The sequence below is a fragment of the Sorex fumeus genome, unplaced genomic scaffold, assembly GCF_029834395.1.
Source record: "Sorex fumeus unplaced genomic scaffold, SorFum_2.1 ptg000094l, whole genome shotgun sequence".
NCBI classification, from domain to species: domain Eukaryota; kingdom Metazoa; phylum Chordata; class Mammalia; order Eulipotyphla; family Soricidae; genus Sorex; species Sorex fumeus.
In genome coordinates this window covers 488,813-512,707 of record NW_026606151.1, presented here as the reverse complement: position 1 = coordinate 512,707, position 23,895 = coordinate 488,813, and the positions used below count along the sequence as shown (strand labels likewise).

The 23,895-nt window shown below is 57.9% G+C and overlaps 3 protein-coding genes across 3 annotated transcripts; 2 read left to right on the top strand and 1 right to left on the bottom strand.

Moving 5' to 3' along the window:
* The first annotated feature begins 9 nt into the window (after nucleotides 1–9).
* TAPBP (TAP binding protein) lies at nucleotides 10–9,950 on the top strand. The gene is made up of 8 exons (XM_056132458.1): nucleotides 10–160; nucleotides 237–404; nucleotides 556–828; nucleotides 6,847–7,242; nucleotides 7,585–7,926; nucleotides 8,020–8,109; nucleotides 8,232–8,272; nucleotides 9,299–9,950. The coding sequence occupies exons 1-8, from the start codon at nucleotides 124–126 to the stop codon at nucleotides 9,314–9,316; spliced, it is 1,365 nt and encodes a 454-aa protein (XP_055988433.1). The 5' UTR covers nucleotides 10–123; the 3' UTR covers nucleotides 9,317–9,950.
* A 1,284-nt stretch (nucleotides 9,951–11,234) lies between these two features.
* RGL2 (ral guanine nucleotide dissociation stimulator like 2) lies at nucleotides 11,235–19,810 on the top strand. The gene is made up of 18 exons (XM_056132443.1): nucleotides 11,235–11,429; nucleotides 11,604–11,797; nucleotides 12,847–12,930; nucleotides 13,118–13,296; nucleotides 13,420–13,470; nucleotides 13,548–13,845; nucleotides 14,093–14,344; nucleotides 14,424–14,527; nucleotides 14,785–14,869; nucleotides 14,942–15,010; nucleotides 15,207–15,281; nucleotides 16,562–16,594; nucleotides 16,697–16,818; nucleotides 16,913–17,008; nucleotides 17,087–17,198; nucleotides 17,287–17,577; nucleotides 18,960–19,074; nucleotides 19,166–19,810. The coding sequence occupies exons 2-18, from the start codon at nucleotides 11,642–11,644 to the stop codon at nucleotides 19,375–19,377; spliced, it is 2,334 nt and encodes a 777-aa protein (XP_055988418.1). The 5' UTR covers nucleotides 11,235–11,429; nucleotides 11,604–11,641; the 3' UTR covers nucleotides 19,378–19,810.
* A 2,604-nt stretch (nucleotides 19,811–22,414) lies between these two features.
* PFDN6 (prefoldin subunit 6) lies at nucleotides 22,415–23,729 on the bottom strand. Its single transcript, XM_056132467.1, has 4 exons — nucleotides 23,473–23,729; nucleotides 23,193–23,263; nucleotides 22,985–23,109; nucleotides 22,415–22,557 (listed from the first exon to the last, which is right to left on the bottom strand). Exons 1-4 carry the CDS (start codon nucleotides 23,534–23,536, stop codon nucleotides 22,428–22,430), a joined length of 390 nt encoding a protein of 129 aa, XP_055988442.1. The 5' UTR covers nucleotides 23,537–23,729; the 3' UTR covers nucleotides 22,415–22,427.
* Between the last annotated feature and the right edge of the window lie 166 nt (nucleotides 23,730–23,895).

Genomic DNA, 23,895 nt, shown 5'->3' with positions numbered 1-23,895 from the left:
CGCACCTGTCCCGCCGCCGCGCCCTCGGCTCCAGCGCGGGGGATTTCCTGGGAGCCGCCCGCCGGGGAAGCGAAAGCGAAAGGGGCCGAGGCCGCGGGGCTCCGGGACCGAGATCGCGCCGCCATGCAGCCCGTGCTCCTGCTCCTCGCCGTGGCCGTGGGTGAGCGAGCCCCCCGCCCCCCACGCCCGGGCACCGTGGGGGCCGGCCCCGCCCTCACCCGCGCCCCTCTCCGCAGGCTGCGCGCCCGTCGCGGCGGGACCCGCCGTGCTCGACTGCTGGTTCGTGCAGGACGCGGGCCGCGGCCGCCTGGAGAAGAAGCCCGCAGCGCTGCTGCTGCGCCCGGGCGAGGGGCCCGTGCCGCCCCGGCCCGACCTCGGCCCCGAGTTCTACCTGCAGGTGCACGGTGAGTCTCCGCCGCCACCCCATCCCCTCGGCCGCGGTCCCTCCCCGCGGCCGGTTCCTCCTGCCGGGGTGGGGGTGGGGGCCGCCCCGACGCCCTGCGCGCCCCTCCCCGGCCGGGCGCCGACCCCCGCGCTGCTGTCTCCGCCGCCCAGACCCCGCTGGCGCCCTGAGGGTCGCTTTCCAGCGCGTCACCCGGGACGCCCCCGCGCCGCACTGCGAAGTGAGCCACTACGTGCCGCTGCCCGCCTCTGCGCCCTGGGCCGCCGGCCTGGCCCCCGAGCGGAGCTGCCCGCGCGCGCTGGACGGCACCTGGTACTTGGTGAGCGTCACCAGCCAGCTGCTCAGCCTGTCCAGCCTCTTGCGGCTGCAGCCCAGACCTTCGCAGGAGCAGGAGCAGGAGCCGGGTCTCGTCACCGTGGTCACAGGTAGGGGGCTGGAAAGGGAGGTTTGGGGGTCCGGGCGGCGCCGGGGGGACTCCAGGCTTCCCTCCAGACGGGGCTCAGTTTCCTGACAGTAAAGGGGGGCGGGGCGGCTGGAGGACAAACCCACCCCCTCTCGGTCCTGGCCCGCCCAGTCCAAAAGGGGACTGGGCTGAGGGGAGAGGCGGGGTCTCCGGACCGCTGGTTCTTGAAAAACTGAGAGCACTAGAAGCTGGAAACTTCTCTGAAGCTAGCATTTTTTTCTTCTTCTTCCTTTTTTTGGCGGGGGGGGGGGGGGGTGGTGAGGAGGAGGACTGGGCTGCTCAGGGCATACTTCTGACTCTGCTCAGGGATCACTCCTGGCAAGGGTGAGGGACCATATGGGATGGGATTGGGGGGTGGGGAATGTGGAGGGAATTGAACCCAGGTCGCTGACTGTCAGGCAAATTCCCTACCTGCTGGCCCCAGCAGGCACTTTATTTATTTGTTTTGATTTGGGGGGGCCACACCCAGCGATGCTCAGGGATTACTCCTAGCTCTGCACTTGTGGGGGCGGGGGTGGGGTGGGGTGGGAAAGGGGAGACTATCTGGGATGCTGGAGATTAAACCCAGGTTGGCCATAGGCAGTTCAAGTGCTTTCTCCACTGTACTATCCAGCCCACCCTGCACCATTTTTTTCTCCCCCCTCCCAGATAGGTGTCATGTGGGGTTTCCCTACCTCTCCATTTCACCCTTTCAAAAACCTTCCCTCTTCACTCGGCTGCCAGAGCTGGGAACACAGCAAAGGCACACAAAGACTCAGTTCCCTCCATATAGGAGCCCTTTCCCTACGGCGCCCAGGATGGATGGATCTGGGCATAGGGAACTTGGGGAGAAGGAGAGAGACGCTCTGGTCCTACTGCCAGCACCTCTTGCTGGGTCCTGCGTGCAGCCGGGTTGCTCCCCTGGATTGGGCTGGGTGCAGGAGGCAGTGGGCAGATAAGCAAGAACGATGAGCTGACCCCATAACCTAAGAGCTTTCCCTTCTCAAAGGAAAATTGAGTAGGATTTGGGTTCCCTTGGCTTCCCCCTGGTGGGGATTTTATATAAACAGTATGGCCTGTCCTCAGTCCTGACAATCCACCCTTCCTTCCCTCCCACCCCCATCTCTGACAGTGTCATCCATATGGATAGGAAAGAGGGGTCAGCACCCGCCCACAACCTTCCAACCCCGCCTCCCCCACCCTTCCACTCCCAGTGCTCAGCCCCAGAGGCCCTGCACTACCCCGGGCCAGAGCTTCCCTTGGAGGGCTTGCCGAGGTGCTGGGGGAAGGTCCTTTCCTCGGAGTTCCATGTCCCATCTGTAAAACATGAAGTTTCCCATTGGCCTTTGCCTGTAGGGACCATCCAGAGAGGCCCTTTGTTAATTTATTCACGGGGGGGGGGGGGGGGGGGGGGGGGGGGGGGGCGGGGGCAACACATGTGCGGGTCTCTGCCCTCTGCCCTGGTGGAAAGTAAGAATCCTCTGGGAAGTTTTATAACACGTTGATTGGCTGGAGAGAGATGGACTGTGGGGGTGGGAGGCTGGATTTTGTTCAGGCACAGCATAATTCCCCGCTCCCCCCAGAACAGCTGAAAATGACCCTGGAGCACTGTTCCCAGAGCAACAAACATACACACACACCCCCCAGGCCCCCTGGAGCACTGTTCCCAGAGCAACAAACACACACACACACCCCAGACCCCCTGGAGCACTGTTCCCAGAGCAACAAACACACACACACACACACACACACACACACAAACACACTCCAGACCCTATTCCTGGCGATTTTCACACATGCCTGACTATTCCTGTGATCCTATTCTTTGCAAATTATCCCTGACTATATTCCTGGCAAACTAAATCAGAATCCTGAAGCAACCAATGGAGATTTTGTTTTGTTTTGGTTTGTTTTAGAGGCACACAAACCCAGGGGTACTCAGCAGTTACTCCTGACTCTGTGCTCAGAAATCATTCCTGGCAGGCTTGATTCATGGTTCGAAGTGAGTCCAAGCACTCCAAGCACCTCTAGGAGTGACCCCTGAGCACCAAGCCAAGAGCACTGTATGGTGTAACCCCCAAACAAAAACGAAGCCCCAAGTAATCATAAACTGGAATTCTTCTGGAATAATACTTTATTTTCTCTCAGATCAAGGGCAAGTTCAAAAGCCGAAATGTGCATATCTCCACGGTAGAGAATCCATCCTGCATAGCTTAAGAAAGTTGGTTTTATGGGGCCAGAGAGGTAGTACAAGGGTTTGACACTTGCTTTGCATGTGGTCAACCCCAGATCTCTTTCTGGCACCACATATGGTTCCTTCAAGCTGTGTCAGGAGAATGTCCTGAGCACTGCTGGGTGGGGTCCACAAACCAAAAACAACAAAAGAGTTGGTTTTATAGTGTGGTTTTCCAAACTGCCCTCACTTGGGATATTTCTGGATTTTGATGAATTTAGTGGAATTACCTGCTTGTTTAACTCTATTTGGATGAAAGAAATATAATTTTTTGCAGGCCCCAGAAATTGGGGGTAAAAATTATGTCATCACAAGAGAAAAATTTTACATCTACCTGGAAGACCCATATATGTGGTATGAATTAGCAGTGAGCAGGTAGGGCATTTGCCTTACATGTGACTGACCTGGGTTTGATCCCCAGCATCCCATATGGTCCCCTGAACACCACTAGGAGTAATTCCTGAGTGAGAGCCACGAGTAACCTCTGAGCATCGCTGGGTGTGACCCAAAAAGAAAAAAAAATTAGCTGTGAAACTGACTGTGTTGGACATAGAAGATTTAGATATTTTGAAGAAAACGGAAGGGATGTTATGAGTAAAAAGAATCTTACAAGTAAAGCTATGTCTAAAAATCAGTTTCTACTAGTCACAAAAAAAAGAATTCTAATTTAGAGTGCAAAAGCATACTTGAAAGGTGGTTATGGGCTGGAGTGATAACACAGCGGGTAGGGCGTTTGCCTTGCACGCGGCCGACCTGGGTTCAATTCCCAGCGTCCCGTATGGTCCCCTGAGCACTGCCAGGGGTGATTCCTGAGTGTGGAGCCAGGAGTGACACCTGTGCATAACTGGGTGTGACCCAAAAAGCCAAAAAAAAAAAAAAGAAAGAAAGGTGGTTAGGTGCCAAATTATCAAATAATTATTAAATTACTTATCAGGGTTTTGGAGGGATAGCAGATAACTCTGAAATCTAGGCTTTATAACTGATGGCTATAAAGTTTTCTCAGGGAGCCTTTCTCTCCCCCCTAAACCCTGTTATTATTTTACTTGATTCTTGTAAAAGGAGGCAAGGATAGGATCACTGGACTAATGAGGAAAAAAAATTGAATGACTTTCCCAAGATAACCAGCAAGTCCATGATGATAATGATAAGAATGATAATGATGCTAACAGCTAGAAAATAGAAACCACTAAAGTTAAAGGTGCATTTTCTGTATTCCACACCCGTTCAAAGTTCTCTACATGCATAGTTCCATTTATTCCTCTCAATAACCATAGGAAATAGAAGTGATAATTATCCTTATGTCACAGATTTGAAAAAAAAAGACAGGAAACATTTAGGTAATCTGCCCAAGGACACCCAGCTTGTTAGAAGCAGGCCTGAGATTTAAACCCAAGCCTTTTTTTGTCCTCCTTTGTTTTTTGGACCATACCTGGCTATGATCTGGTTACTCTTGGCTCAGTGCTTGGGATTGGCTCCTGGAGGTTCTAAAGGATTGAACCCCAGCCTCCTGCATGCAAAGCATGTCTTCTAGCCCTTTGCGCTAACTCCCTTGCTCAAACTCAAGCCATTCTGCTTCAGTCTGTGCTTTCAGTTACTGGCTTCCTTGGTTAGGGAAGATTAAGGATCAAGAGTGGAGGCCGTTGTACTTAGCTGCTCAGTGACTTAGCTGCCCAACGCTTCTTGAGTTGGGAACACATATATCTATGGGAGAGAGAACTAGGGCCTGGGGGAATGGCAGGTAATATTATCTCTGGCAAGGTGCTTGTCAGCCTCCTTTATTAGTTTATAAACCCTTATAAGTCTCCTTTGTAAGTTGGAGGGCAGGGACTGCCTGTCTCACTCACTACTTGGCCTATTACTCTCTTCCAGAAAAGAAAAAAGTTCAGGGCTGGAGTGGTAGTATAGCGGGTGGGGCGTTTGCCTTGCATGCTGCTGACCCGGGTTCCATTCCCAGGCATAACCGAGTACTTCCAGGAGCAATTCCTGAGTGCAGAACCAGAAGTAACCTCTGAGTACCGCAGTGTGTGGCCCACCCACCCCACAAAAAAGTTAGGACCTCCTTGGAATCTACCTTTTTTTTTTTTGTGGGGGAGGAGTTGGAGGTCACTCCTGGCAATGCTTTAGGCTCTGCACTCAAGAATTACTCCTGGCACTGCTCTAGGGATCATTATGGGATGCATTGGGTTCGAACCCAGGTCAGCTCTGTGCAAGGCAAACGCCCTCCCCACTGTACTATCACTCTGTTTTGTTTTGTTTTTTCTTTTTGGGTCACACCCGGCATTGCACAGGGGTCACTCCTGGCTCATGCGCTCAGTAATTACTCCTGGCGGTGCTCGGGGGACCATTTGGGATGCTGGGAATTGAACTCGTGGTACCCTCGTGCAAAGCAAACGCCCTACCTGCTCTGCTAGCTCCAGCCCCTGTGCTATCACTCTGGCCTCTGGCATCTACCTACTTTAAACAAACAAGTAAAAAGTGCGCCCCCACACATTGCACCGGAGGCCCCTAGATCTTTCAGCATTGGGGCCTATATCCCCACTTTGGGAAAGGCAGCTGTACATGTGGAGCACTGTAGGTGATCCGTGCAGACTTGTGAAAGAAATGAAAAATCTGAGTGTCTCCAGTGTGTGTCCTTACCATGGGGGTGCTGGTGGGAATCGTCCAGCTGTGGAGTGCAGGATGGGTACTGCAGCCATGGAGGGAAGGTTCCAGGAATTGCCACCGAGCTTACCTGATGGATGTACTCTGGTGAGTGGGATCTCCACAGAAACTTCTTTCCATGTTCCTGGGGCTTTGCTAACTTGGTGACTTTGTTGTCTGCAATCAGGAAGGAAGTAAATGTGGGTAGCAATAGGGATTAAGTGATTTAACTTTGACCAGTCACCCCAGGCTCTAGATACTGTTATCATTGTTATCCAGTTTAAGAGAGAAGGAAGCTGAGTGGGGGAAGAGTAACTGGTCCTAGTAACTGGTCCAAAGCCGCAGGAGTTGCGTCCAACCAAGGCAGCCAGGCCCCAGCCAGTTGCCCGCTGCCTCCGCAGAGCCTGGGGGTCTGTGTTCAGGTTGAGGCTGGTTCAGGGACCTGTTTTGCACCGCAGGGCTGGTTCACGTGCCACCTTGGCCTTTCCGAACAGTCAGGAAAGGCCTGCTCCTCACGGGCTGTGCTCGGAAGTGGGCGGGTTCAGATGGTATCAGGAGCACACTTCAGAGCTGGAGCGAGAGCACAGCCTTGCACACCGCTGACTTGGGTTTGATCCCCTGTACCCCACGTGGTTCCCTGAGTACTGGCATGAGGGATCCCTGAGCAGCACTAAGTGTGGCCCTAAACCAAAAAACTTACTCAGATGTCCCAGAGCTCATATGGCTGTGAGTTCAGAACACTAACCCCTTTTTACCTCTAGTTTCTCTTCAGGCAGCCCCCCCTTGCTCCCCCACTTCTAGATCCATGGCATGATAGTGAAGTGGGTGATGGGCAGTGTCAAAAAAAGAGGTACCAGGGCTGGAGCCATAGTACAGCGCATAAGGCAGGACCTTGCATGTGGCTGACCTGGGTTCGATCCCCAGCACCCCATAGGGTCCTCCAAGCACCGCCAGGAGTAATTACTGAGTGAGTGCAGAGCCAGGAGTAAGCCCTGAGCAGCACCAGCTGTGACCCCCCCAAAAGAGGTGTCCCCTACATTTTGACAGATGGTTGTGGGCCTCCCTATAACTCCATATCTCTCTTTTTTTCTCTTTCCACTTCTCATTCCCTGCCCTCATCTTCCACAGCTGTGCTGACTGTCTTCTCCCACACCCCCAAGTCTCGAGTTCGCCTGGGACAAGATGCAGTGCTGGACCTGAGCTTTGCATACGCACCCCCATCCACGGTTGGGGACGCGCCGGCTCCAGGGGTCCCTCCCTTTGGGCTGGAGTGGCGGCGCCAGCACCTGGGCAAGGGACACCTGGTCCTGGCCTCCACTCCTGGGCTAAAGGGGTCGCTGCCCAGAGCCCAGGATGGGGCAGTGACCTTTGCTGCTTGGGATGATGACGAGCCGTGGGGCCCATGGACCGGAAACGGGACTCTCGTGCTGCCTGCAATCCATCCCTCCCAGGAGGGCTCCTACCTGGCCACTGTCCATCTGCCCTACCTGCAGGGGCAGGTCACCCTGGATCTTGCAGTGCAGAGTGAGTGGGGGCACACTGGGGTATGAGAACACCATGATCGGAGTGGGATGGTGGCACAGAGGCAGTGTGCGCTCATGGGGGTCGCTGGGAGTCAGGGGCAATGGGCCAAAACACCAGGGAACTTAAGGGACTTGATGAGGATCCCCAAGCCTGAGGGAATTGGGATCCCTGAGAAAGGGGGGCTTGGACCTGGGGGCTCCTGGAATGCACCAGTGGGGAGAAAGTGGGGTCCCAGTCCCCAGAGAAAAACCCAAAGCCCTCCAGTTTGAGGCTAGCCCAAGGCCCCAAAGGGGTGGACATTGTGGATTCACTCCCTCATCATGCTCCTCTCCTTCTCCCTAGAACCCCCCACCGTGTCTCTGATGCCAGCACCTCTGGTGTGGGCTGCCCCCGGGGAGGCCCCCCCAGAGCTGGTCTGCCACGTATCCCAGTTCTACCCGCCCGAGGGGCTGGAAGTGGAGTGGGAGCTCCGGGGCGGCCCTGGGGGCGCCTTCCAAAAGGCAGAGGGGCAGCGATGGCTCTCAGCCCTGCGCCACCACGCCGATGGCTCTGTCAGCCTCTCCGGACACCTGCAGCCACCCCCGGTCACCCTCGAGCAGCACGGAGTCCGCTACGCCTGCCGCGTCCGCCACCGCACGCTGCCAACCTTCGGGCGCAGTGCAGCGGTCACGCTGGAGGTGGCAGGTGAGGACTCGGAGCATTCAGAAGCGTCCAGAAGCGGGGGCTGGGGCATGGGAAGATGGGGAGCTCACTGGGACCCCTTCTTTCTGCCTGCAGGTCTCTCGGGGCCCTCCCTGGAGGACGGCGTTGGCCTCTTCCTGTCTGCCTTTCTCCTCCTTGGACTGCTGAAGGCGCTGGGCTGGGTTGGTGCGTGTGAACCCCACCTGAACAGGCCCCTACTGCACGTCCCTGACTCCCAGACCCCAGAACCCACCCCCACCTCTGCCACCCTCCTCCCAACCTTTCTCTCTCTCTCTCTCTCTCCACAGCTGCCTACCTGACTGGTCCCAAGGAGGATTTGAAGGAGGAGGTAATAGCACCCCACTTCCCTTCCCTGTCCCTTCTTTTATATTAGCCCCTCACCCTTGGAGGGCGGTGCTGGTTTGGTGGGCAAAGCCTGGATTTGGAATTCACACAGCCCGGGGTTAAATCCTGCAGCCTTGACCGTGCTGCTTAACAGAGCTCTCGTTTTCCTTGGGGATACGAATTAAAAACTCAGTGCTGACCACTAGAAATGGGATATAAGAGACATCTGCCAACTTTAATCATTTAGTAGGTTCATAAAAAAGGTCAAAGGAGTTGGAGTGATAGTCCAGCGGGTAGGGCGTTTGCCTTGCACTGGCTGATGGGTTCAATCCCTGGCATCCCATCTAGTCCCCTGAGTACCACCAGCAGTGCATAGCCAGGAGCAACCCCAGAACATCATCACTGGATATGGCCCCCAAACTCAATCTCCCTTATACACTCCCCCCCCAAAAAAGTGAAGTGTATTATAATAATGTATTTGATTTTTATCAAGGACTTACAAAATATCATTTCAATTTGCTTTCGCTTGAGGAAATGAGCCTTTCCCACTCCAGCATGTTTTCAAGCACTGGTGCTTATTTTAAACTGTCAGCAAATCACAATTTAGACAGGCCACACTCCAGGGCTGGAGAGAGAATGTGCATGAGGCTGACCCAGTTCAGTCACCAGCACCACCAGGAGTGATTCCTGAGCACAGAGCCAAGAGTAAGCCCTGGCACCGCTGGGTGTGTCCCCAAACCATCCCCTCCCCAAAACCCTAAATGAGCCACACTTGAGATATCCAACTTCAGATGTGGATGGTGATGACAGAATTAGACATCAGAGCTGCAGATGCTGTTGGGTGAGAGGAGAGTGTCTCCTTTGGAAGATGCGGGAGTGGGAGCACGGTCTGCCCTGCAGGAAGCACATTAGTTCCATTCTTCTCCCTGCTCCGTGCCCATGACGGTTCATTTATCTTTGGAATGACTGTGAGAGCGTCACTGTGCTTTGCAGTGCCACATTCCTCACCCCCTTCTTATTTCTTTTTCAGAAAGAGAAAACAAAGTGAAGGCCACCATTTAGGGGAAGCCAACATGATTTTGGGCCTGAGCTACTGGAACGGCTCCCAAACAGTACTGCCTGCCTACCTGCTCCTGCTCCCTTGGATCTCTCTCCACTGATTGAATCTTTTTTTTTTTTTAAATCAGAGGCTGGGTGGAGGAATGGGGAGTTTGTGTGTGTGTGTGTGTGTGTGTGTGAGTGTGTGTGTTGTTTTGTTTTTGGGCCATACCCAGTGATTCTCAGAGGTTACTCCTGGCTCTGCACTCAGAAATTACTCCAGGAAGTGCTCAGGGTATCCTATGGGATGCTGGGGATCGAATCAAATCCGGTTGACCGTTTGCATTGCTCTGGCCGTGTGTGTGTGTGTGTGTGTGTGTGTGTGTGTGTGTGTGTGTGTGTGTGTGTCTGGAGTTTTTAGGACTTGAATCACTGAGCATCCCTTACTCCCTGGGATAGAATCAAATCCGCTTGACGATTTGCATTGCTCTGGCTGTGTGTGTGTGTTCTGGAGTTTTTAGGACCTGAATCACTGAGCTTCCCTCTCTGGGATACTTTATGAAAGACAGAAATCTATACCTTTCATCTTAAAGTTCTAGGGCAGTACTTCTCAAAAATAAAAATTTCTTTTTTTTTAAATCTCAGGGCTTCTAACAAATTATAAAGGACCTCTGAGAGGTTTTGCTTAGGTAGGTTATAACTAGATACTTATTGTACTGGAATTTAAAACCGAAACAATATCTAGGGCACATATTCTGAGAACAGTGATGTCAGTACATAGACAAGGGAGCTAGGTAACGCCGTTTGGAAGTGTGAAAAAGGCCAGTGACATCTTAAAACTGTGATGAAAATAGTCCTAACCTGGGCTCCCCCCCCCCCCCGGCCCCCCATATAGGGGCCACAGTTGGTCAGGGCTCACATTTGGGAAAACAGGTGCTCGGGCACCCGATTAAATACTCTTCTCTGCCACTGGCACGTGCATCGTGTGCTGGAGCCAGGGCACACCCGCCACTCACTTCCTCCGGGAGACAAAAGCCTCCTGCCAGGCTGCCGATCCCCCCCGGGGCTGCCTCCTCCGACCCCCTCGGAAAGCCACGCGTGTCTCTTGTGCAGGCCCGCCACGGTGGCACTGAAACGACGGTCCAGTCGCTGGCCCACAGCGGTCTCCCCGCGAGACTGGGGGTCCTGCACAGCTCCAGCTGTGTCTGTCCACTGCTGTCCCCCGCACCCGGCCCGGCGACCACTGGGGGGCGCGCAACGTAACTGTCACTTCCCCAGCCCCGAGTCCTGAAGCCGCGGGTTCACAGATCCAGAGGGTTTGAAACCCGCGGGGCAAAGCGAACGGCTGCGCGGCCCGGAGCGGGGGTCCAGGTCTGTCGCCCCCGCGGGCGGCGGGTCTCGGGAGGGGGCACGAGACCGTCCCGGGCGCCAGTGGGGACTTCGGGCGCCGGGTCCCTTGCAGCGGCCGCGACCTCTGGGTGACCCGGGCCGCGGGCAGCCCTCGCGGCCGGCCCGACGCCCTCCAGCGTCCAGCCGAGCCGGCCCGGGGCGGCCGGAACCCCGCGCGCCGTCGGGAAGCGGATGCGGCGGCTTCCGGCCCCGCCCCCCCCCCGCGGGCTCCCCGGAAAACGCGGCGTGGACCGCGCGGCCCCGCTGCGCGCGTGGGAGGGTGCGGCCCCGCGGCCGCCCAGCGCCCGGGGCACGGGGGCCGGGGCGGTCACCTCCTCCCGCCCCGCGCGGGCCCTGCCGCGGCGGCTCCCACCCATCCCGCGCGCTGCGGGGCGACGTGCGCCCCCGAGCCTCGGGGCCGGCCGGCGCGGGTGGGGGCGCCGGGTCGCGGCCCCGGGCTTGGGGGGGGGGTCCCGGCGCCCGCGAGTCCAGCGCTGCCCGAGTCCGCGGCCCCGGCCACTGTCCTCACTTCCTTCCTCTTTTGGCTCCCGCTCTCGGAGCGGGCGGACGTGGGGGGAGCGGAAAGGGCGGGAGAGCCCGGGAGCCGGGCGGGGGGGGGCGCCGGGGGTGCGGAAAGCCGGGGAGGGGACTCGGCCCGGGGACTCCGTCGGGGGCCGGAGACCTGCGGGACCCGCGGCCCGGGACGCGCGCTGCCCCCATCCCCTCCCGAGCAGGTCAGAGCCCGGGCGCCTCGTGACCCCGCCCGTCCCCGTGACCCCTCCGCTCCCCCCTCTCCACCAGGGGGCCCCCGCCCCAGCCTCTCCGATGCCCCCCCGCGATCCCAGGACACCCCCCCGCCCCACTCCCCGCGCCCTCCTGACTCCCGCCCCGCTCTGGTCTCTCCCCAGGCGCCCCCATGGGCCGACCCCGCTGACCCCACCCGGCCATGCTCCCGCGGCCCCTGCGGCTGCTCTGGGACACGAGCCCCCCCGGGGGAGTCGTGCTGAGCAGCTTCCGGAGCCGAGACCCCGAAGAGGGTGGGGGCCCCGGCGGCCGGGGCGCGGGCGGGGGGCAGGAGGAAGAGGAGGAGGAAGAGGACGAGGTGAGCGGCGGGGGCGCGGGGCGGCGGGGGGGGCGTGCACACGCGGACCCCCTACTCGCGGGGGGTCTGGTCCCCGCGCGGGTCCCGTCCGCGCCCACGTCTCCCGACTCGGCGCCGCGTCCGTCCGCGCCCCGGCGCGGGGGCCTGTGGGGTCCCGGCCGGCCGGCGGCCCGCGAGCCCGCGTGCCCGCGGCGTCGCGGCTCGGTCCCCGGCTCGGTGTTGTTGTTTGGCGGGGAGGGGTTTGTCTCCACGGTAACGGGCGCCCGCGCCCGGGGATTGGGGAGGGAACCCTCGGATGCGTGAGCCCTCCCCCCTCGGCCGGGCGGCGGGCCCCGCGGGGCCGGGCTGGGGTGGACGCCCACCGCCCCGCAGGCCCCGGCGGGATGTGGGGCCCCGGGAGGCGCCAGGAGCTGGGTCTGGGGCCCCGAGGTCCCGGAGTCCCGGGTCCAGAGGCCGGGTGAGGGCAGGGTGACTGGCCCGGCTGGTTTTTCGGGCTCCGTTGGGGGAGGGGCCGGGGCCACGTGACTCTTGGAGGCGATCCCCCACATCATCCCCGCTTCCCCTTTTCTTCCCTGCACCCGGCTCCCGCGGCTACTGGAGGGGGGTCCTCAGGGCCGCAGGGGAGGGACCGATCCAGGGCCCTGCCGGGTTCCTGTGGGGGAGGGCGGAGCATGCGGAGGCGCTGAGGTTTCGCTTCGGGGCTCCCGCTTCCCTCTCCTGCCCTTTGCACCTGGTTTCTCCGCCGTGTTGGGGTTCAGCTCTGGGGGGAAGGGGCCGCGGGAGCCTCCAGCCTCGGGGTGCCTGCCTGCGCTCCTCACCCCCTCTGCTACCCCCGCGACTCTACCGGGCCCTGAGGCGACTTGGGGGGCGCTGGGGCTGTCTGGGCCCCAGTGGGGGAGACCTGGGGTCACCGGCTCCCCCCGCCCCTCGTACCCGCTGGTACTGCCCCCCGCCCTTACAGGTGAGGGACCCCGAGGGGGGAGCAGGGCCCGGGGCTGGAAGCTGCAGGGTGGTGTGGGAGCCGGTGACTTCTCCCTCCGCTCCTCCAGGCCCCTGTGTCTGTCTGGGATGAGGAGGAAGATGAGGCCACGTTCACTGTCACCAGCCGCCAGTACCGGTCTCTGCAGCCCTCGGTGAGGTCCCAACTCTGGCCTCTCACCTCTGACCCCATGCTCGCAGTTGTGGCCTCTGGCATTGTTGACCCGAGGTCCAGATTGGAGGGCGGGAGACCCGCCTTCGGTCTTCGTGTGACCTCAGGGCCATGAGCCTGGCTCATCCGGGTCCAAGGGAGGGTCAGTGCCCGCCTTCTGTCTCCCCCAGGCCCCCACACCTCCCCCACGCTCCTCCCGAAGGCTCCGGGCTGGCACTCTGGGGGCCCTGGTCAGACACCTGCTCGACCCCCGCACGGCAGGGGCCGACGTGACCTTCACCGAAGCCTTCCTGGCCACCCACCGGGCCTTCGTCTCCACGCCCGCTCTGCTAGGACTCGTGGCTGACAGGTGAGGGTCAGGAGGGACGGTGGGTCAGGGAGGCAGCCTGGCCTCCCTGGCTGGACTAGACCCCCGCAGTGTCCAGCATCCCTGGGCAGAAGGTGGACAGGACAGAGAGGGTCTCTTCCCCAGGCTGGAAGCGCTGGAGTCTGGCTCCGCTGAGGAACTGGAGAGGAGCACGGGGTGAGTGACGCGCTGCCCCCGGCCGCGGCCTGACCTGCGCCCTGGCGTCTCACCCCTGGCCGATTCCCTTCTCCCAGGGTAGCCATCTCTGTACTGTCCACCTGGCTGGCCTCTCACCCTGAGGATTTTGGCTCTGAGGTCAAGGGTCAGCTTGACCGGCTTGAGAGCTGCTTGCTTCGGACAGGGTATGCAGCCGGGGAGGGTGCTGGGGGGGGCAGCGCTGACCTCATCCGCAACCTACGGTCCCGGGTGGACCCCCAGGCCCCCGACCTTCCTAAGCCCCTGGCCCTCCCCGGCGACCCCCCTGCTGACCCCACGGATGTCCTGGTGTTCCTCGCTGACCACTTGGCCGAGCAGCTGACCCTGCTAGATGCGGTGAGACCTTGACCTCTGACCCTCCTGCCCCCTGACCCCTTACTAACCTCGCCTTGACTCCATCGCCTGTCCTTGCTTCCACCCCTTCCCGATCCGGCCTCCTCTGTCCCCTTTTTCCCTTGGGGGCGTGACCTTTGACACCCTGTGCCCCTCTGGTTCCTTGGCCACCTGCGATCCTCGCACCCCTGCTAGTAGGAGATGGCTCGCCCCTGACCCTGACCTTTAACCTCCGCCCTCTGCTCTGCAGGAACTGTTTCTCAGCCTGGTCCCCTCTCAGTGCCTGGGGGCCCTGTGGGGTCACCGAGACCGGCCAGGCCATTCCCACCTCTGCCCGTCTGTCCGAGCTACTGTCACACAGTTCAACAAGGTGGCCGGGGCAGTGGTCAGCTCTGTCCTGGGCGCCACCTCAACGGGGGAGGGCCCTGGGGAGGTGACCGTGAGGCCCCTTCGTCCCCCGCAGAGGGCCCGGCTCCTGGAGAAATGGATCCGAGTGGCCGAGGTGAGAGGGAGACCGTGACCTCTGGGGCCATGGCGAGGAGGGGTGTCCCGCAGCCACTGTCTGCTTGTGTTGCCCCCAGGAGTGCCGTTTGCTCCGGAACTTCTCGTCGGTTTACGCTGTGGTGTCTGCCCTGCAGTCCAGCCCCATCCACAGGCTTCGGGCCGCCTGGGGGGAAGCAGCCAGGTGGGACGATGGGGGTGGATAGGACTGGGGGGTTGCGCGGTGCAGACCAGCCCCATCCTTTTTTTTATTTTGGTCTTTGGGCCATACCCGGTGATGCTCAAGGGTTACTCCTGGCTCTGTGCACAGGAATTACTCCTGGTGGGCTTGGGGGACCATGTGGGGTGCCAGGGAATCGAACCCGGGGCCGCAGATGCCCTCCCCACAGCACCCTCGCTCCGGCCTCAGCCCCATCCTTAAGGCTGCTGCCTTTTGTCCAGGGACAGCCTCCGAGTGTTCTCCAGCCTCTGCCAGATTTTCTCGGAGGAGGATAATTATTCCCAGAGCCGGGAGCTGCTCCTGCAGGTAAGGCTCCCTCAGGCCCGGCTGGCCCGGCTGCCCGGCGGGCGCCCATAACTGCTCCTTTGCTCCCACCAGGAGGCCAAGTTGCAACCTTCCCTGGAGGCCGCTTCCAAGAAGTCCCCGAGGTCTGGCTTCCGGGGTGGGGTGAGTGACCGGAGTTAATAGGGTTTGGATGGGACTGGGGAGGGGGGTATCCACTGGCGTGAGGGAGTGGAGGGTGACATGGCCCGGTAAGAAGAGATAACTTTGTCCTCTGAGGCAGTGGAACGGGGAAGTGAGGGGGGGATGGAGAAGCCCAGACCATTGACGGGGAGCGCCTGACCCTGAGCTCTGACTGCAGGGTGTGGTTCCCTACCTCGGGACTTTCTTGAAAGACCTGGTGATGCTGGATGCAGCCTCCAAGGATGAGCTGGAGGTCAGTGGTCTGTGTGTGTGTGTGTGTGTGTGTGTGTGTGTGTGTGTGTGTGTGTCAAAGATCATTGGGTGTGTTTGTTTGTGTGAACTGGAGGTCAGTGTGATGTGTGTGTGTGAGCTAGAGGTTAGTGTGTTTGTGTGTGTGTGAGCTGGAGGTCAGTGGGTGTGTATGTGTGAGCAAGAGAACAGTGTGTGTGTGTGAGAGAGCTGGAGGTCAGTGGGAGTGTGTGTATGCTTGTGCGCACATATGTACACGTGTGTCCATGTGTGTGTGCGTCCACACAGTGGAACGGATATTTCGTGGGCCTCCCCCTGCACAGAGGTCCATCTTCCCTGCATGCAAGCTGCTTAACCTCTTTGTGCCCTTGTGTCCTATCACGGGAAATACATCTCCATCCATCTGCTCTTTGGACTGTGCCTGAAATGTAAGCCTGGGTAGTGAGCTACATAGATACTGAGACTTCGGTCAAATTCCTTGTCCTATGTGAGCTCAAAACTTTCTCATTGTAAAGTGAACACAGCCGGCTAGCAGTGCTGAAGGCTATTCTGAAGTCTGTGCTCAGGTGCGCCCCCTGGCGGCTCTTAGCCACCGCACGCGGTGCTGGGGATTGAGCCGGGGCCCACTGCATGCAAAGCAAGGGCCCTACTGCTGTACTGTCTCCTGCCCTAGCAATGGTGGTCCTGATGCAGGCATTGGCTTACCCCAAAAGTGCCCCCGGCCTCCACCGGGGCGCTTCTGTTACCTCTGGAGCCGCCCTTCATGCCCCTTCTCTGCTTGGTCTTGGTTTGGTCACCCCCCCAGGCCCAGGTTTTGTCACTGTTGCTCACTTTATAGGTGAGGTTTGTGTGGCGGGATGGTGGGGAAGGAGGGGGGGTGGGTTGATGGATTAAAGGTGGAGTGTGTATACCTTAATGATATTAACGGTACTGTAAATAATGGTATGTTAATAGCTGATAAAACATGGAAGTGATGTTATAATGGGTAGGGCGCAGTGGGTAGGGAATTTGCCTTGCGTGTGGTCGGACCTGGGTTTGATCTCTGGCACCCCGAGCTCTGCCAGGAGTGATCCCTGAGTGCTACGGGGTGTGGCCCAGAAAACAAGGACATTGATAAAAATAAGGTGCGGCGAGTGCTTAGGTCAGGCTGGATGTGAGGGGCAGTCGGGGGCAGGAGGGTGGGAGAGCGTGGGAAGTCTGAGCTGAGGGGGGGACATGTGTGAGCCTGGGCGTGGGGGGCTGGGGCACGCTGGGGTTCTCATGTCACTCTCTCTGTCCTTGCAGAATGGATACATCAATTTTGACAAGCGGAGGAAGGTGAGGGCATGTGGGGGGCGGGACTGCCTCCGTGCCCGTACCCCGGGGGGACACGGCGGGGCTCCCCAAGTCGGGCCTGCTACAGTTTGAGGCCCTTCCTAGGAATTTGCTGTCCTCTCCGAGCTGCGGCGGCTGCAGAATGAGTGTCGCGGCTATGACCTCCGACCTGACCCTGATATCCAGCGCTGGCTGCGGGGACTCCGGCCACTGACCGAGGCCCAGAGGTAACGGGGCGATGCTGGGACTCCCAGGTCACAGGCCGGGAGTGAACCTTGGGATGTCACATCCTGACCTTCACCCCTGGCACCTGCTCCCCAGCCATCGTGTGTCCTGTGACGTGGAGCCATCTGGTACCAGTGACCCTGCGGCCCCGCGGGTGCTTCGGCCAGCGCTGGTCATCTCTCAGTGGACAGAGTGAGCAAGTCAGCGGCGGGGGAGTGTCTTGGGGACTCGCCCTTCTTCCGTGAACCTCTCACCCTCCTCCCTTTCTAGGGTTCTGGGCTCTGTGGGGGGCCCCAGCCCGCTTGTCTCCTGGGACCGGCCCAGTGGCGGAGGAGATGAGGGCCCTGGAACCCCCGCTCCGCTCCTGACCCGGCTGGCCCAGGTGAGCCGCGTCCTCTGCTCCGATGCCCACCCTGACGGTTTCTCCCCGACCCTCCTGCATTCATGCCCCTTTCCCTCTCTGTCCTCAGCACATGAAGTGGCCTTCAGTGTCGTCCCTGGACTCTGCCCTGGAAACGTCTCCCTCCCTGCATAGTGCCGCGGACCCCAGCCACCTCTCGCCCCCGGCCACCTCCCCGCGGCCCCCCCGAGGCCATCGCCGCTCAGCCTCCTGTGGCTCCCCGCTCAGTGGGAGCGCAGAGGGGGCCTCTGGGGGCGCTGGGTACGGGCCCGGGGGCTCGGGGCCAGGGTCCTCTGACTGCCGCATCATCCGGGTCCAGATGGAGCTGGGGGAAGACGGCAGCGTCTACAAGAGCATCCTGGTGAGGCCCCAGGAACCTTCTCCGGGCCTAGGGCTGAGTTTGCAGCGCCAGTGGGAGGAGCATTCCAATTCGAATTATGACCTTTGTGGTTTTTCGTTATTAGTGAAGCAAAATAGTCTTTTTGTTTTGTTTGGGGGCCACATCCAGCGATGGTCAGGGGTTACTATAGACTCTGCACTCAGGAATTACCTCTGGTGGGCTCGGGGGACCCTATGGGATATGGGGAAAGAGTCCCAGTCAGTTGTGTGCAAGGTAAGAGCCCTACTGGCCGTACTGTCACTCCAACCCTGCAAATTAGCTTTTATTGAAAGAAATTTAGACTTGGGGGGCTGTTGCGATAGTACAGTGGGAAGGGCTGTTGCCTTGTACACAGCTGACCTGGGTTCATCCCAGGCACCCCATGTGGTCCGTGAGCTTCACCAGGAATGATCCTTGAGCACAGAACAAGGAGTAAGCCTTGAGTACCACTAGGTGTGGCTCCAACTCCCCCCCAAATGAAATTTATAGAAATGTATGTGTGAGAGAACATGTGAGCGAGAGCACAAGAGCAATCATGGGCTTAGAAAAAATTCTGCCACGTTTTAATTTTACTTTTTTTTTTTTTTTTTGCCTTTTGGGTCACATGTGGCAATGCGCAGAAGTTACTCCTGGCTTTGCACTCAGGAATTACTCCTGCCAGTGCTCAGGGGACCATAAGGGATGCTGGGAATTGAACCTGGGTTGGCTGTGTACAAGGCAAAAGCCCTACCTGCTCCAGCCCCCAGATTTTACTAATTTGTAAAGGGCTGCCAGGAATAGCCCCACACTCAGCAGTGCTGTGGGGCTATTATTCCTGGCCCAGTGCTCAGAAATGACCCTTGACAGGGCTCAGGGGACCCTCTGTGGTTCTGGAGATGGAACCAAGCCTGTTGCATGCAGTGTAGCACCTTTCAGCCCTGTATTGTCTCTGGCCCCACCATATTTGGTTTCCGTGGCCACTCTGTCTTAGCTGCCACACCTTGCATGGCCACATTCAGTTTTCAGAACCAACTTCCTTTTCCTGGCAGGGAAGTAGCCCTGTGTCACCTGGTAACTTGATGGCTGACAGGAAGAACAGGGAAGCACTGTCCTGGGTTTCATTTGAACACAGGCTGGAGAGACAGTATGGTGGGTAAGGTGCTTGCTTGGCACACGGCTGACCCCACCTGGTTCGACGCCCAGCGCTGTATAGTGTCCTCCCAGCCCTGCCAGGAGTGAGTCCTGACCACAGGGCCAGGGGGGAGCCCTCAGCACTGCTGGGTGTGGCCTCAAAGTTCAAACCAAAGTAAAAAGGAAGGGGAAAAGAATTGGAAGCAGGAGTCACCGTAGCCAACTTAACTGCTTTGGGTCTCCTGTTTTGCCAGGTTACAAGCCAGGACAAGGCTCCAAGTGTCATCAGCCGTGTCCTTAAGAAAAACAATCGTAATTCCGCAGTGGCTTCAGAGTACGAGCTCGTGCAGCTACTGCCAGGGGAGCGAGGTCAGAGGCGACGGGGGCAGGTGGCTCTGGGACGGCAGGACCCTCAGAGTGGGGATGCACCATGCTCAGTGTCCCTTCTCTGAACCTACAGAGCTGACCATCCCTCCCTCGGCCAATGTCTTCTATGCTATGGATGGCGCGTCACACGACTTTCTCCTGCGGCAGCGGCGAAGGTCCTCTGCGGCCACCCCCGGCACTGCCAGCGGCCCTGCTGCCTCCGGGACCCCCCCGAGTGAGGGGGGCGGCGGGTCCTTCCCCAGGATCAAGGCCACGGGGAGGAAGCTCGCCCGTGCACTGTTCTGAGGAGGCTCTGTCAATCCACAGAGCCCTCGGTGGCCTTACTGGATATGGGTAGCCGTCCCAAATGGGGCAGTTACACCGCACTGGAAAGAAACCCAGAGAGGTGGCCAGCCACCCCGGGGCAGTGAAGAGCTACTGGCTTTGCAACCGGATCCAGCCGTGTGGGATCCCTGAGTACAGCTCCCCACTTTCCATCAACGCAGCCCATGGAGAGTGCTGGGGAAAAGGTTCCTTTCTGGTTCTGGCCCCATCTTAGCGTGCCAAGAGCCAAAGAAGGGCCTAGAAATAGGGGGGAGAAGAAAAAGCCTAGGGGCTCTGAGTCCTGGGGAGAGGAATGGCAAGAAGACGGTTCTAGCAGGAGGCTCTTTTCCTCTTCTGGAGGTCCCGGTCACTGTGACAACACTAAGATAATAAACCAAAACACTACCTGAAGCAATTTCTTTTAAAAAAAAAATTTTATCAAGTAGTTCACAGTATTGGATTACATTTAATATTCAAACACCAATCCCACCACCATTACACCTTCCCGCCACCATATTTTGGGTGTTTCCATCCTGTACCTCAATTCCTACCTGAAGCAATTTCTTTTTCCTTGCAGTGTGTATGAGTGAGTTGCCGTGAGTGGGTGAGTGGGCTGGGGAGCTGGACAATGGTCTTTCTAGCCCCACGGAGGGCAGAAAGCCGGATGCCAGAGTCTCAGTGGTTTGAGTCCTCCCAGCATCCCTTTCTCCCTGCTCTGTTTTTCTCTTCAGTTGTCATAAGCCCTTATCAGTACCAGCCACCTAATTCATGTCAGAACTCCTGGCCACAAATTTGCAAGAAATAACTTTAGAGCAAAGTGGAAGAACTTGGACAATAGGTAGACTTACAACATTGCCAAGGGCTGTGTTGGATTTGGTTTTATTCATTTTAGTTGGGGGCTGGAGCGATAGCACAGCGGTAGGGCGTTTACCTTGCACGCAGCCAACATGGCGGACCCGAGTTCGATTCCTCCGCCCCTCTCGGAGAGCCCGGCTAGCTACTGAGAGTATTCAATATGCCAAACACAGTAACAACAAAGTCTCCAATGGAGACGTTACTGGGCCCGCTCGAGCAAATCGATGAACAACGGGAGGGCCTTTACCTTTACCTTACCATTTTAGTTGAATCACTGTGAGATAGACCCTTACAAAGCTGTTTATGATTAGGATTCAGCCATACAATGTTCTACCAACACCCATCTCTCCCCAGTGTACATTTCCTAGAATCAGTGTCCCCAGTTTCCCATCACCCTCCCACCCTCAGCCTGCCTCTATGGCAGTTGCTTCTCTCTCCCCCTCTCCCTCTCTCCCTCGCCCTGCCCCCCCTCCCATTTTGGCATTGTGGTTTGCATTATGGATACTGGAAAGTTATCAGGAATATCCCTTTACCTACTTTTAGCACTCAGTTCTTGTCCAATGTGATCATTTCCAGCTATTATTGTCATACTGTCCCTTCTCTAGCTTACCTACCCTCTGCCCCCCCCCCCACTTGTGGTTGATTCCAACCATTGACCCCTTAAACTAGCCCGTTTTCCCATGGATATTAGTTACCATGGATATTAGTCCATACACACACACACACACACACACACACACATATACCATAAATGAATGCAGTCATTCTGTGTCTCTCTCCGACTCATTTCACTCTGCTGGATTTTAAATCCATAGACATTATAGTCAAACGTTAAAGGAAATTAGGCTGCTGAGAAACAAGATGATGGTGGGATGCCTGGAAGCTAGCAACCAGAGCCAGTTTATCTCCACTTTCACCCTGCAGTCTCATCTAACTGGGAATATTTGCATCCTGACATGCCAAAGTTTATTGCAGTGTAACTCCTTTCATGGTGCCTTGAGAGGTTCATCACCAAAGACAAGGGAGAGAGTTCAGGGATGTATCCCAACAGGAAGTAGATCAGTCATTCTAGACTGTGTGTGTGTGTGTGGGGGGGGGGCAGGAAGGTTTACACCCATTGATGCTCAGGGTTCATTTTTAACTGTACTTAGGAATTACTACTGGCAGAGGGACCATATGGGGTGCCAGGGATTGAACCTGGGTCGGCCTTTTGCAAAGCACACACCCTACCTGCTGCACTATCACTCTGGCCCCCCAGGTTTTATTTCCCACTTTTAGGCTGTGCTCTGCTGTGCATAGGGCTTACTCCAGGCTCGATGCTCATTCCTGGTGGAGCTCAGGGGACTATATGAGGTGCTGAGGATCAATCCTGGGTCAACCCGCGTGCAAGACAAGTATCTCACCCACTGTACAATCTCTCAGGCCCTTTATTTTTCTGTTTTGGTTTTTGGAGCATACCTGGTTGTGCTCACTCCTGGCTCTGCACTCAGGGAATCACTCCTGGCAGTGTTTAGGCTAGGTGTGGTGCCGAGATTCACAGTGGGGTCAGCCACATTTAGGACAAGTGCCTTCCCTCTTGTACAATCCCTATGGCCCCAAGACCTTTTTTGTTTTTTTTGGGCCACACGCGGAGATGCTAAAGGGTTATTCCTGGCTCTGCATTCAGGAATTACTGCTGGTGGTGCTTGGGGGATCCAGTGGGATGTTAGGGATTGAATCCAAATTGGCCGCATGCAAGGCAAACACTGTACCCCAGGTACTATGGCTCCGGCTCTGGTCCCCAGATCTTTTCAAGAATTACGGATTGCAAGGCTGGAGCAATAGCACAGCGGGTAGGGCATTTGCCTTGCATGCGGCCGACCCGGGTTTGGTTCCCAGCATCCCATATAGTCCCTGGAGCACCGCCAGGGGTAATTCCTGAGTGCATGAGCCAGGAGTAACCCCTGGGCAATGCCGGGTATGACCCAAAAAGCAGGAAAAAAAAAAAGAATTACGAATTGCTGTGTCAGTCCAGTCTCCAGAATTTGGACCTGAGGGAGTAATGCACATGGTGAGAGGGTAATGGATGGAGACAATCATGACGAAAGTGGAACAGCTGATTGTTTTCACATTTTATTAGCCACAGTATAGACCCTTGAGCTGCTTCCCTCCCTCCCCTGCCCTCTGCCCCCCTGAGGTTAGGCCTGCCCGGGAGCCCCGGCCTTTCCTGCCTGGGCCCGCTGGAACTCTTGCTGTAGCTGAGCCAGAGTCTCTCTCTGCTGCTCTGATTGCCGCTCCAGGTCCCGGAGCTGGGATTCGTATCGCTTACTGTGGAGAAGAGGGAGACAAAGCATGGGAGGAGAAATCGGCATGGCTTACTACTGCGGGTGCTGCAGGAGACAGACATTGGGGGGCACAACCCATGCCCACCAATAAGACATAGGGGAGGGAGGGAGGGAGGGGCACGGAGGACGGGAGAGCCAGAGAGAGGCCTGACAATTGGGTTTTGGGTCACACCCGGTGATGCTCAGGATTCCTCCTGCCTCTGCACTCAGGAATTACTCCTGGTAGTGCTCAGGGGACCATATGGGATGCTGGGAATTGAACTCGGGTCGGGTGTGGGCAAGGCAAACGCCCTATCCGCTGTGCTCTCGCTTCAGCCCCTGGAACCTGACAATTGGGAGTCACCCCGCAGGCGCTTCCACACTCCCACGCCAACGTCAAGTGCATAACGGTCGGCGGAAGGCAGACTCACATTTCAGCTGTGATGTAGTCCAGCCTCTTCCCCACGGTGGCTCGAGCTTCCCCCAGCTCCTGTTTGACCAACACGGGGCCCAGAAGTTTGAAGACCACGTTGGATCCATCCAGCAGGGCCAGTTCCTGAGAGGGGTGGTGGGTGGGAGGCAACAGAATCAGAACTACTCTCGGCAGCCCCTCCTCGCTCCTCTTACCCCCAGGCTTACCTCCTTCACGATATTATTTTCTGTGAGCTGGGCCTCAAGTTTCTGCCGCCCTGACATGGACTTACTCAAGTCTACGGAGCAAGAGGAGAGGTTACGGTCAGAGACATCCCCGGTGCCACCGCGTCAGGAGCAGAGGGGTTGGGGAGAAACGGCCCAGAACGGGGACCGCGGTTGTGCGCGGGCGCCGGGCACGCTGAGCCCGGCCGGGCATCACGCATCTTCCGTAACTCGGGGCTGGGAGGCCGGGGCTGGGGCAGCGAGCCGACACACGGTCCCTCACCCTTCTGTAGCTGCTGGTATTTCTCCACCTCCCCCTGTAGTTTCTTCTGGATCAGCTCGGCCATGGCGCGGACGAACACCTCCGGGAAGCTGGGGAGTGGGGCTCACGCTACGAAAGGTACCCGACGCCCCACGTCCCGCAGAAACGCCTGCTCTCCTCGAGGCAGCTTCCCGGGGCACAGCAGCTTTTGCAGGGAGCCGGCCTGAGAAACGAGATCCCCGATCCTTTAACCGAAGCCCGGCTCCACTCACGCTCTCCAAGCCTTCAGTGTTAATAAACCCGGAAGTAAACAAAGGATGCTGGGAAAAGGGGCACGGGACACTGGCTCCCGACGCATGCCGGGAATTGTAGTTCTGACCTGTAAAATGCGTGGCGTTCAGCCTTAAGGGCCTAGAATCGTAAGGTTCCAAGCAAGGTAGGGTA